The following is a 12,030-nucleotide window of genomic DNA, read 5'->3' as shown; positions in this document are numbered from 1 at the left end:
TTGTAACCTTACATTTAAGAAAGACTTAAGAAGGTCTTCTTTTTTTCCCCTATTATCCTACTTTTTCTTCTTTCTCATCCTTTTTTGGTTAAAATTTTTTTTGATGTCAACCATAACTACTAGAGAGAGATTGAACCCCAGATCTAGTGTCATAGAGAGCACATTTTGTGTCACTAAATCCAATAGTCTTTAGCTTTTTCTTTCTTATCTCTCCAATACTCCCTCTTTTTCTATGTACTCCTTTGGAACTTGAATTTTATTTAATTGGTGAAATAAAAAGGTGTAAGTAAGGGTATATTAGTCATTGTGTGTTATTATTAATTAAAGTTTCCTTACATGTGCCACAGCCTTGTTAAAAAACAACAGATCTATATTGAAATTGGTAATAAATTAGTAATAAATTGGGATTGGGCCAGGTATGGGGTTGAAACATTTTCATAAGGAATCAAGTTTAACCAAATGGCCCAATATCCCATAATATCAGAAAATAAAATATTAACATTCGGCCGTCCCTCATAATATTTAATTGTATAATCATCATCAAATTTGTTAAACTAAAAATAAATTAAATACTTATCATAGAATACCAGAATGAAGCTCTCCAATTAATTTCTTCTAAAGAAAATGAAGCAGTAAATTTGTTTTGCTTTTTGGGGCCAATACACTTTGAGGGACGTCTAAACTTAACAGTAAAGCAATGGTTATAAAATAACACAGTCATATATATATATATGACTGTTATTTTATAAAACTAAAATGATAGTGTACGTTTGGTTTTGAATTGACTTGAGTGAGTCGGAAGAATGAAATGAAAAGGGAGGATTATGATTAAGAAGTAATTGGACCGACTAAAACTGTGACCATATCAGCCAATGAGCTTCAAATTAAGGTTATGCGGTCTAATTAGGAAGCAGCACAAGAATGTAAATACATATTGTGAGCGTATATATCTCACTGTGTGTTAAGTTGTTGGTAAGTTCTATATATTACATCTTTGCTTAATTCATTTCCTTCTTCTTCTTCTTCTTGAAGTGGAATTATAATTATGGCCTTCTCAAGGTATGTACAAATGCCAGCCTCCTCTTAACCTCAAGCCTTAATTTTTGTTATTATTATTATATGTTAGACATTGGTATTGAAATTAGGTAATTAAAAGTTGAGGTGTTATTTTGCAGTGGAAGTAAAGAAGAGAAGCCGGAGAATATGAATGAGAATGAGAATGAGAAGCAATGTGAGAATAATAACAGAAAAGGGAAGAACAAAATATGCATCAATCATCAAACCACACACCACTCACTCGATTTCAGGCTCTGCAACTTCAATGCTATTCAGGTCTCTCTCTCTCTCTCTCTCTCTCTCTCTATTTATTAGTGTAAAGTCTAATAAAAATAAAATGTTTAGCATTAACCCTATACTCTGTCCGTTCCCTAATACAAGATAAAATTCTAAATAGGAATGGAAGTAGGTTAGGCCCTTACCAGTGGCTTACAACCTGGCCTAATTAGGGCCTAGTGTGGCCTGATCTGTTTAGTAAATAAGTCAGGCTTAGGGCCTATTTAGAAGCCTTTTAAGGTAAACATGTTAGGTTTTTAAATTTAAAGCCAAACCTAAAACCTGCATGTCTGGCCTAATTAATTTTTTAAAATTTATTTTATTAATAAACATTAAAATATGTAGGCTTTTAAGTGTACCAAAAGTTTATATTTGTGTAGGTTTTAGTATGCTTAAAGCTTATTTATGGTCTCTCAAGCTTAAAATATGAGGTCTTTTTAAAAGCCTGCAGTGTAAGTAGTCCTTTTGAAAGGCTTAAAGTCTTTCAAGCCTATTTAAGACTCAAGCCTGAGCTTGAAAAAAAGCTTGTATGCAAGCTCAGGTCTTGGCTCAGGCCTGTTTGGCTAAAGGCTATCCTGACCTGTTTTTATTCTTAGTTTTAAATATAAGATCTCAATTCACTTTGCTATTGTATTTTCTCTTTTTTTTTCTCAAATTAATTTACCTAATTGATATATTGATATATAATACTATCTCTATTTTTTAATATAAGAACTAGTTAGACATTCAATTTGATTCTCAATATAAGAACCCAATTCACTCTGCCTCTCATATTTATCTATTTTTTTTCTCAAAATAATCTTTGTAATAGTTGTACATGTTAAATGTTCCATCAAATAGTAGTTTTAGCTAATACACATGATTAGCAAGGGTATTTTAGGAAAGATAACACATATTTATTACAAATACTTAACTTAACAATCTTACTTAATGTATTCAAATTAGTCAATTTGTTCTTATATTAAGGACCGGAGCTAGTATAATGTTAAATGATTTAGGGAGATCATGTCATAATTACTTCATTAATCTAATCCAAATTATTCAAGCATTTTTTTATATAAAGAATCTGGAGTGAGCACTATATACTACACCTGCTTGATCATTCGTTAGGCGTTAGGCCTATAAAGATTATTTTGACTCTTCCTCCGAAAGAAAAATCATCCAACACCTTGGGACAAAAGTATGAAGGGTGATGCCACCTTAAGATTCCAAAATTTTATAACGTCATTTATGGAAACAACCAATTGACCAAAATGTCCATTTCAAATGCAAGTTGCAAGGCCTAGAAAGCTAAGTTGTAATCTTTTAATTAAATATTGTTTCCGTAGTACTAGTACATTCTTCAATTTTTAACGTTACCCTTACGCATTTAACTTTCCAAGATTTCCAGCTTGTATGTGAATAAGGATATTTTCTATATTTACATGTAAATCTTGTACTATATATATTTTTCAATTAGTGCCCCTATATCTAAATCCTGGCTTTGGCCTCTGTGCAGGTTCCACAAGGATGGAACAAGCTATTCATTTACATAACAAGCGTGGAAAGTGGGAAAACCATAAGCAAAATGGGGAAAGCATCAGTACAAAATGGAGAGTGTCATTGGAATGACTCTGTTTCTCACTCCATTTGCATTTCTCAAGGCACTCATCATTTCAAAGGCTCCCTCATTAAGCTTGTTGTCGCCATGGTCTCTGCTTCTCTACCTATGCCTTTTATATATTCTTGATCTTCAATATAACACACATGTTCTTTCTTTATAATCAAAAAAAGAAAAAAACTGACATTTGTATTATAGGGATCAGTGAGGTTTGGGGCACTTGGAGAGGCCACCATTGATTTGGCAAATTGCATCAAATCAGAAACCTCCAGTCTATCACTGCCTTTGAAACAATGCTACCATGACACAATCTTACAAGTAAGACTTCCATTATCATATTGCTTCATTTGTGTTCAAGTGTCATTTGTCAGTAGTCTAAATAATGCCACTCTTATCGTGAAGAAGTTGCTTAAAAATAGTTACTAGTGTGCAAATTTAATTCGAGTCTCATGATTCAGTTTGTACCAACTATGTTGATTTCTTCACCATTGTGAAAAAAATAAACACCGTCCTCTCTATTTTTCAGGTTCAAGTTCAGTGTTTGTCACCAACAACAACAACCAGGTTTGCAGCTAATATGAATACTTTTGACAATTCAAGTCCTTGAGAAACAGAAATTGGCCTTTAGTCAAAACCTTTAACCATTTCAACCTTCTGCATGCGTATGATAATGACAATGACATGTTACAGTAATTTTTCAGAGATGAGCATGTGGATGAAGAAAACTCATTTGTGGAGGAAATGAACGTTGACTATGATGATCTAGACAATAAATCAGATGCATCTGAAAGTACCACATTCAACAACAATGTTGAACCCTCATGTTGTAACCAATTGCAGAACACATGCCAACCTGCTGAGCTTAGCAGCAATGTATGAAAATCTTTCTGCTCCACTGAACTTTGTATATTTTGCTACTTGCCTCTTCTCTTTAAATTTACTTCTATTCTGAAATAAGTGTGGTTGTTATTTAGTCAAATCCAGACAGGAAAGGTATCACGAGAGAAATTTATAGATTATTGCATGTAAGAAAATATATGTTACTTTGGAATCAGTTTTACTTTCTGTACTATTTGTCTTCTGTCCTCTTGCCTCTTGGGACAAGTTTTGGTTCAAAATGACTAGTGTGCAAATTTAGATCCTCTAAAGTTGAGGATATGTGAAATTGGTAATGTTTAACAAAGATTCTAATTTTCATACTTTCACTTTACATTCAACACCCTCAATTTTAACTTGCAGAGGATCCGCTCTCAATTTTTTTCAGGAGGCTAAAATCCATTTTCTTGTTACAGGAAACAAATCTGTTTGCATCAGGTTCTTCTTCATCTGGAAATCAACAAGCAGATCACTCTAATAATGGCAGCTACACAGCTTCAGCAGCCATCAATTCAGGCATGAAGCGTCAAGATAAAATGGAAGACTTTGGGCAGCGAGATTCACGACGCCAGCGTGCGACACTGGCGAAAAGTTTAGGGTCATCTAAAGATCTTTTGGATGCCGCAGAGGTCACAATCAAGTTACTTAATGCAGAAGCCAAAATGTGGGAGAATAATGCTAGGAGATTTTTGATTGATGTGGAAAGATTGCAGACAGATTTGCGTAGCAAGTCAGACAAGGAGAAAGAGGTTGAAATGGAGTTATCTGCATTGCAGAAAGAATGTTATGGGTTGAAGGATGAAATCGAACAGCTAAAAACTATGCTAGAGGAATCATCAATGGCGAAACAGAATGACAGTCAAAACTCAAAGCTTCAGGCTGAAGAGATGGGGAAAATGATAAAGGAGTTGAAAGATGGGATAGAGTATCATAAAGGACTAAATAATGACCTAGAATTCCAGCTCAAGAAAGCACAGAAGTCCAACATCAATCTTGTTTCTGTTCTTGAGGAGCTAGAAAAGACAATAGAAAAGCAAAAGATGGAGATTATTGATCTATCAATGAATAAGTTTCAATTTCAAGATGGAACAGATTATAGCCAGGGACTTGATGACAGTGAGGAATATGACTTTCATTTGAAGAAGCCGGTTTTACCAGTGAAAATAACGATGGATTCTTCTGATTCAGATCTTGATATCTCTAGCTCTAAATTTCCAATAAAATGTCTCTATGAAGGTATTGAACTAAAGGAATTCTGGAGCATAGAGCTGCAAGAGAAACTAAAGAACATGGAAGGTACCATCACACTTCTGGAGAAAAGTCTAGCAGAAAAAGATGAACAAATGGTTAAGGAAAGAGGTTTGATGGCTAAAATTGTAGAAGAAAATGAAGCAAAATGGAAGCATAAGCTATTTGAGAAAGAACAAGAGATTATCACCATTGAAAAGAAGCTATATGGGGGTATTGATGCTTTTGACCAAGAAATCAGAGCTTTAAAACAGATTATGCAAGAGCTTGAAGCAAGAACTTGTAAGAATCTTAGTGAAATATGCAAAGTTGAAGATGAGCTGAGCATGAATATCCTCATAAAAGAAGTTTCTGATGTTTACCTTCTCACACAATCAACAGATGTTGGAAGCATGCATTTTTTGGAGTTAGACTTTCAGCTTGAATGCTGGAAGGAATTTGGTTTATATCTTGAAGATGAACTCAACAAAACAAGAGCCCATTTGAAAATGCAGGAACTTGCCAATGCTGCATTAGAGGACAAGTTACAACGGTGTACAAATTTCTTGAGAGTTGAAGTACCTGGTGAAAGTGACATGCCCAACGCCCCAGTTCCAGATGTGGGTAAAATTTTCTTACCTGATTGATTTCCAAAGATATTCTTTTGCCTCCATGTTGGTTAATGTTATTGTCTCACTCTTCTACTGTAATTTAGATCCTTTGAAATTAAGAATCTGTAAAGTTGATAAAGTTAAACCTAAGTTACTAATATAATGATCTTCACTTTTCAGTTTTGTCTTGCTGCACCCATAAAGAAAAATGAACACTGTTTTGCGTTCAACTTTACGGGTTACTTCTTATATATGTCATTTCATCACAACATGTTTCTGTATATGACATGGATGTGAATGAACATTGGTTTTTGGTTATATATGTGTGTATGTATATCCTAGATAAATAGTTTTAATACTTAATGCTGCTTCGTGCTCAGATTATTGTTGGAGAGGAAAACTTAGTGTGGTTCTCCTTAGAAGCTTAAAGGAAAAGAGGGACTGATGAACAAAGAAGATTACAAGTTGTGGTTAAAGCTCAAGGCAATCAGTCATAGAAAGAGCTAGTTATTCAGTAGTGAACAAGGAGAACCAAATCAATATCCCAAGCATAGATTAATACTTCCTCCAGTCCTATATAAAAATTACAATTTTTGGGACTGGTCATTTTTATAAGTAACACTTTGTACTTGTCTGGAAATTTAATTCACTTTTTTCATTTTTTGCTCATGGTAAATTCATATAATCTCTAATTTTATTTTCCCACTCATTCTCTCTCGTTTCCTCTCACCATAAATAAGGATATATTTGGAAAAAAAATTTTCTTACGCATTTATTGTTTTTAATAAATTTTAACCAACTTTTTATCTACTTAATTTGATTATACAAAACTTATATAAAAGACTGAAGGAAGTATGTAGCACGTGTCACCGAATTCATGGTCCACATTATATTCATGTTTGCATTGAGTGCTTATGTATGTAATAATGCTCGCTTTTGGTATTTCATATCTCATTATTTTATTTTCTACTAAACAACTTTTCAGGTGATAGCAATGAAGAAACAAAAGGACAGAAGACAATTTCAAAGTTGTTTTGATGTGAAAAAGTGTTTTAACATGTCTTAGTTTATGTATTTATGTGATGTAAGATAATTGATGAAGGATCAAATATGTAAGTAGTTATGAATATTTTATATTTATGAAGGTCAATGTATTGTGATACATTCGAAAGATGATAAAGCAAAAAGAGAGAGAATGAGTGTGAAAAAAAAGGTGGATACCACACAGCCACATACTAATATATGTTAATCTCTTTTCCTGTGCATAGATAAATATATACTCAGAGAACTCAATTTAAGTTTGAAATAGGCCAACTTGTATTACATTCACTATCAGAATCAAACCATGCGGTGTTTAAATGGGAATCAAACCATGATTTTAAAAGTAATTTTATGATATGCGGAGTAAGTATATAAGAAAAATCTTATCTCGACTTGTATAAAAGTACTTTTAAAAAACACTTCCACCAGAAACAAACACCCTGATATTCTGATAGTAAACTCAATAGCTGGGCATGTTGCCGTGCAGGATCTAAAAATTCTAGTGTATGAAGTATTTAAAATTGGAAAATGTGAACATGCACTCTTCCTGCTCCTCACTATAAGTTACTTTCAATCACTTCGTTGGAACTAAGGAAGAATAGTTACCTCGTTAGATATGCCATAAAATTAATAATTTTCCAACTTTGCCCCTGTGAGAGAATATGGATTGAAGGAAGAAAGAGAGAAAAACATGGCATTTGAATAGCCATACAGAAACAACGAATTAGAATTAAAGTTTCCTTTTAATAACTTGCAGCAGGGATAAAATCGAAAAATGTTAGTTAATCACCCTCTAGATGACTTATATTAGGAACCATGGATTAATTCTAGAAAGCCGCCAGAGGGATTAGTAGTCATAAAATTGGCATGCATGGACTGCCAACATGAAGTATCTGCTGGTACTTTTCTGTCTTTTGAGCCGCTGAGCACATTTGCATCATTCATTTTCCTTTATAATTCTATCAGTAATGTATCATAACCACCTGTAACTTTTCTGGATCCCCTCCCAAAGAAACAAAGAAAAAAGAAGAAGAAGAAAAGAAAAGAACCCCTTTTATCCTTAATTTACAAACCAAAAGGGAATTTCTTTTTTTTTTTTTTTTTTTTTGCACTCAACAAAGGGAATTTACTATGTACACAAAATGAGGGAGCGTTTCCACAAACTCAAAACAGGAATATCACCATTTTTGGCAATCACTGCCATGATCCTTGACTTCAAATCTCACCTGTCCCTAGGGGCTGCCTTGAGGTATCTCCTGAAGCCCAGGCTTGGTAATCTTTCACAAGCTGATGATGCAAACGAGATTCAGTAAATATACCAAAGTATACATCAGCTATCATCTCGACTCAGAACTAAATTATGTGTTTACTGAACCATGACACTCATCAAATGATCCTTCCCTCAAGTCAATCCCCAAGTTTATAAGGTCTTCAATGCAGGAATTACATGGAAAAGAATAAATTTGAAGTTTCATGGGATTATATACAATATGTTATATAATTACCACTTAAACACCCAATAACATTTCATAACATTTAGATGCAACAGTTAGAAAACAATATATCGAGAACAGATAATTATTAACTGGTCAAGGTGTAAGAGGCAATTATTTTGTTTATTATAACTAGTTTAGGCTTTTTTAGAAACAAAACCAAATTACTAATACCTCAACGCCTCATCCATTTTTCCCTATTCCAGAATACAGAATTAAAGTTCTGAAAAAAAATCAATCAATTGAAAATTTCATCGAAGTTAAGTCTGTCATATATCAGTTCATCAAGCAGCTCAGACAAGGAGGATGCAATGCATTGAACAGAAGATAAAGGTCAGAAACATCAGCTATCATATATCAGTCCACTAAGCTGGCTCAGGCAATGAAGAGGTAATACACTGAACAAGAGAAAAGTCAGAAACATTAAGCTGCATATAACTTTTGAACTAATGAACCGACCAAATTTCAACAGCATTAAGAAATAAATAACAAAGTACAATTGGATAGATAATCTCACAAGAATTCATCTTCGTTATTCCTTAAATGTAACAGCCGTATATAAGCGAAGAACATAAGTGATGGATATTTGAGCACACAGACAGCCAATGAAAAATTATCACTACCATTGGCAATACCTACATAAAATTCATCTTGTTCAGACGCTAAACATAAAGGACCATTCTAAAAGTTCCAATGAGTTTCTTCCAGGGTTTAATTGTCATTGGATCATCATCATATGATATGACCAATAAATTAAAATGAAGCAAAGTTGTACTTCAAATAAACTCTGTTAGTATTATGTCAGTCGTCCACAGACCTGTGCCATAAAGCGGGGAAGCATAACTCTCAATATTTGTTCAAGAACTTGAGTCCCAGCTGATTCAATTGCTTCCTTCGGTATTAATTGGAAAGCAAAAGGAATTTCAACACTCACCTGGAATACACATATTGATCGACAGATAAAGTTTATATAAAGTTCAGAGTTGCACAATCATGTAAAATTGATATAAAACCAAATTTACTACCTCAATTATAGTATCTGAAGAGAGCTGCTGCACCAACGAATTCTTGCTATTGCTACCACACGATATCCGGTTCACCATCAAAGCTGTGTTACCATATTAAAGTATTGTTAAAGCGTTCCTGAAAGTGGCATAAGCAAAATGATAATTGCTAGCGAACCTTAATGACTCCACACAATTAAACCCACTGTAACCTTGTGTCACCTGACCTACACTAAAAAGTTATTGCACAATACCAGTGGAATTCAAGAGTTTTAGAAACTCAACAATACAAAATTATAGGAGCAGTAACTTTCACAACGAAGACAAGAGTGCCTTGCATCATTAATGTTTTAATTCTTGTCACTGATTTGCTTAGAGCAGAATGCAGGCCAAACTCATTTGGCTTAACATTCATCCACAGTAGTTCCTTATCTAACTCTGCACATGTAGTGTAACATCCCAAATTCTTGTTTGTGGCAAAGCATTTGCAGTCCAAGTCACAGGTTTGCATCGGGAAGAATGAAGGGCAAAGTCCCATAAGGCTTAATTTTCACACCGAATAGCCCCTTATCTAACCTTACAAATGTTCTGCAGACTGACTTTCAAAATTCTTTATTGATAAGAAATAGTATGTACTATATGCTGACAGTTCAGCAACTGTAATTACTGTACTCTCAAGGCGATCCAAGCTACCAAGTAGAGGTAGATTAGTCTTATCATAATTGGCTTGGTCTACTTATTTTGTGCAAGCGCTGGTCTAGCAAATAATTTTTCATTGAGAAATACCACAGGTGCACTTATGCTATAACAAAGCTATAATTTGCAGATGACAGGATCAATACATTTTTGTATCTATGTAGAACTGTAACAGAGTTTATAAAGTAAATTGAGTTGAATTTCTTTAATAAAATATTTAGCTATTGCTCCTTACCATCAAACTTATCATTCTGAGCAGCAACCATTGGCGAACCTTCAAGCTGTCACCGATCACCAAACAAACAAGAAGAAATCAGAAATAAATACACTAGAAACTAGAAGGTCACTCACCACAGAGAGAGAGAGGGGGGGGGGGGAAGAAACACTAGAAAGTGAACAGAAAAGTCGGGGAAAAGAGGAAGAGCTGAAAACACACGTTATTATACCTTGCAGGACAGGAGTTTAATGCAACACCCGTCGGGTTGCTCTTCCACCCTAACCAGCAAAACTGGACAAATCTCAAAGGAGAAGAACTTAAATTTATAAACATAACACCTGAAAGTGTTGTCATTTACTCTCTCAATCCTCTCAGCATCCAGAACAGAATATTGACTGGCAGGTAATCGCATATATTCAACTGAAACCAACAAAAACAATTTCAAATTCCGAAATTCAACACATATCCAAATCCAAATTTAGGGGGGGGGGGCGGCGCTATTAAATCTCTCTTAAAATTACCTAGAGGACGTTCGAGTTGCTGAACAGTAGTCGACTCCCTCCGCCGCGCAACGAAACGGGCTTTTGGGTTTGGATTCGCAGAAGCTCGGAGTGAAAGCCCAGAGGATTGATAAGCAAATCTTGTACAGAATGATTTGCCATGATGTGAAATGGGATTAATTCTTACCAATGAAGAAGCGCTCATTGCCATCTAAACTCAGCCTCTCTTTAAGCTTAACATTCAAACAAAATAGAGAAAGAGAAAAAGATTGGCTTTGGTCCTATGGATAGTGGTGGGGTGAGGTGAGCCCCAAACCCAAAGAGAAGTTGTGGTCACAAGAGAGAACCTAAGATATGCGCACGTGTGTCACGTGACCCCGCCATTTACCGTTACCGATGCTTTCATGATAAACAGGAACACCGAAGCTCATAACTCTGGCTCTGGCAGATCCAGAATATATAACAGAAATTGATCCGAAATGAAACGCGACGAGAATTCGAGAGGTGTGATAGAGTGAATGATGCAACAACAAAGTTCAATGGGCCAGAGCGAAGCAATTAGCAGGAGGAGATAAATCCAGAAGCTCAAATACTTCATTCAACTTAACAACAGGAGTTGGGTTTAACGGAAAAAGCTAGTCTTCCAAGGTTTGATTTTCCGTTAAGAGAGGTGTCCACATTTAGTACTCGATAGTGTCTCAAATAAGATTACCTCCAATAAAAGGATACATATGTTTTAGCAAAAAAAATACTTCATTCAAGTTCAAAAATTGTAAGCCACCGACACGTAAAGTTCGAACAATTGTAAGGACTAATTAGTATCACTGAAATCCTACACTTGGAGGTGGTGACAATTTGCATGGCTTTGTTACTTCAAAATGGTGACAGTTGTAGGGACCGCTTAGGAAAAAGCCCGTGAAGATCAGTTTTTGTTCTTCCATTCCATCTATCCGAAGAAGGGGCTTCATTGGCCATCATCGAGTCGCCAGACATGATTGAGGAGTCGGCTGCTATTGCTAAGTTCGATAACATCGATAGATACAAGGCTAAGGTGATAAAGGACACCTTGATGTAATGATTGTTTGGTCCATGCCAATCATGCAACTTGAAAAAACTTTTTGTTATAATTATATTTCTTGGTGTAACTATATTATATTATCTCCGGTCTTAAATGTAAGAGCTAGTTAACTAATTTGAATAGATTAAGAAAATAAGTTAAATTAATTATTTATAATAAATAAGTGTTGTCTTTCCTAAAATATCATTACTAATCAAGTTTGTTGGCTAGAATTACCATACTTAGAAGGATTATCTTAGAAAAAAATAGATAAATATGACAGACAAAGTTAATTGAGATATTATATTTAAAACTAAAATAAAAGTCAAACAAGATATTATATCAAGGATCAGAGGTAGTAAATTATACTCCTCCA

General features: G+C 34.5%; 2 protein-coding genes across 2 annotated transcripts; one reads left to right on the top strand and one right to left on the bottom strand.

The window, feature by feature from the left end:
- The first annotated feature begins 1,045 nt into the window (after positions 1-1,045).
- On the top strand, positions 1,046-5,682 carry LOC114748941 (interaptin-like). Its single transcript, XM_028937402.1, has 6 exons — positions 1,046-1,059; positions 1,176-1,332; positions 2,831-3,022; positions 3,459-3,496; positions 3,634-3,805; positions 4,225-5,682. The coding sequence occupies exons 1-6, from the start codon at positions 1,046-1,048 to the stop codon at positions 5,680-5,682; spliced, it is 2,031 nt and encodes a 676-aa protein (XP_028793235.1).
- Positions 5,683-7,372: 1,690 nt separating this feature from the next.
- On the bottom strand, positions 7,373-10,867 carry LOC114748940 (uncharacterized protein SYNPCC7002_A1590). Its single transcript, XM_028937401.1, has 6 exons — positions 10,619-10,867; positions 10,327-10,517; positions 10,116-10,161; positions 9,206-9,288; positions 8,998-9,114; positions 7,373-7,974 (listed from the first exon to the last, which is right to left on the bottom strand). Exons 1-6 carry the CDS (start codon positions 10,806-10,808, stop codon positions 7,903-7,905), a joined length of 699 nt encoding a protein of 232 aa, XP_028793234.1. The 5' UTR covers positions 10,809-10,867; the 3' UTR covers positions 7,373-7,902.
- Between the last annotated feature and the right edge of the window lie 1,163 nt (positions 10,868-12,030).

Source organism: Neltuma alba, unplaced genomic scaffold, assembly GCF_004799145.2.
Source record: "Neltuma alba isolate B1F8T4 unplaced genomic scaffold, ASM479914v2 tig00005875_pilon, whole genome shotgun sequence".
Lineage (NCBI taxonomy): Eukaryota > Viridiplantae > Streptophyta > Magnoliopsida > Fabales > Fabaceae > Neltuma > Neltuma alba.
This window is presented reverse-complemented; position numbering and strand designations above follow the sequence as displayed.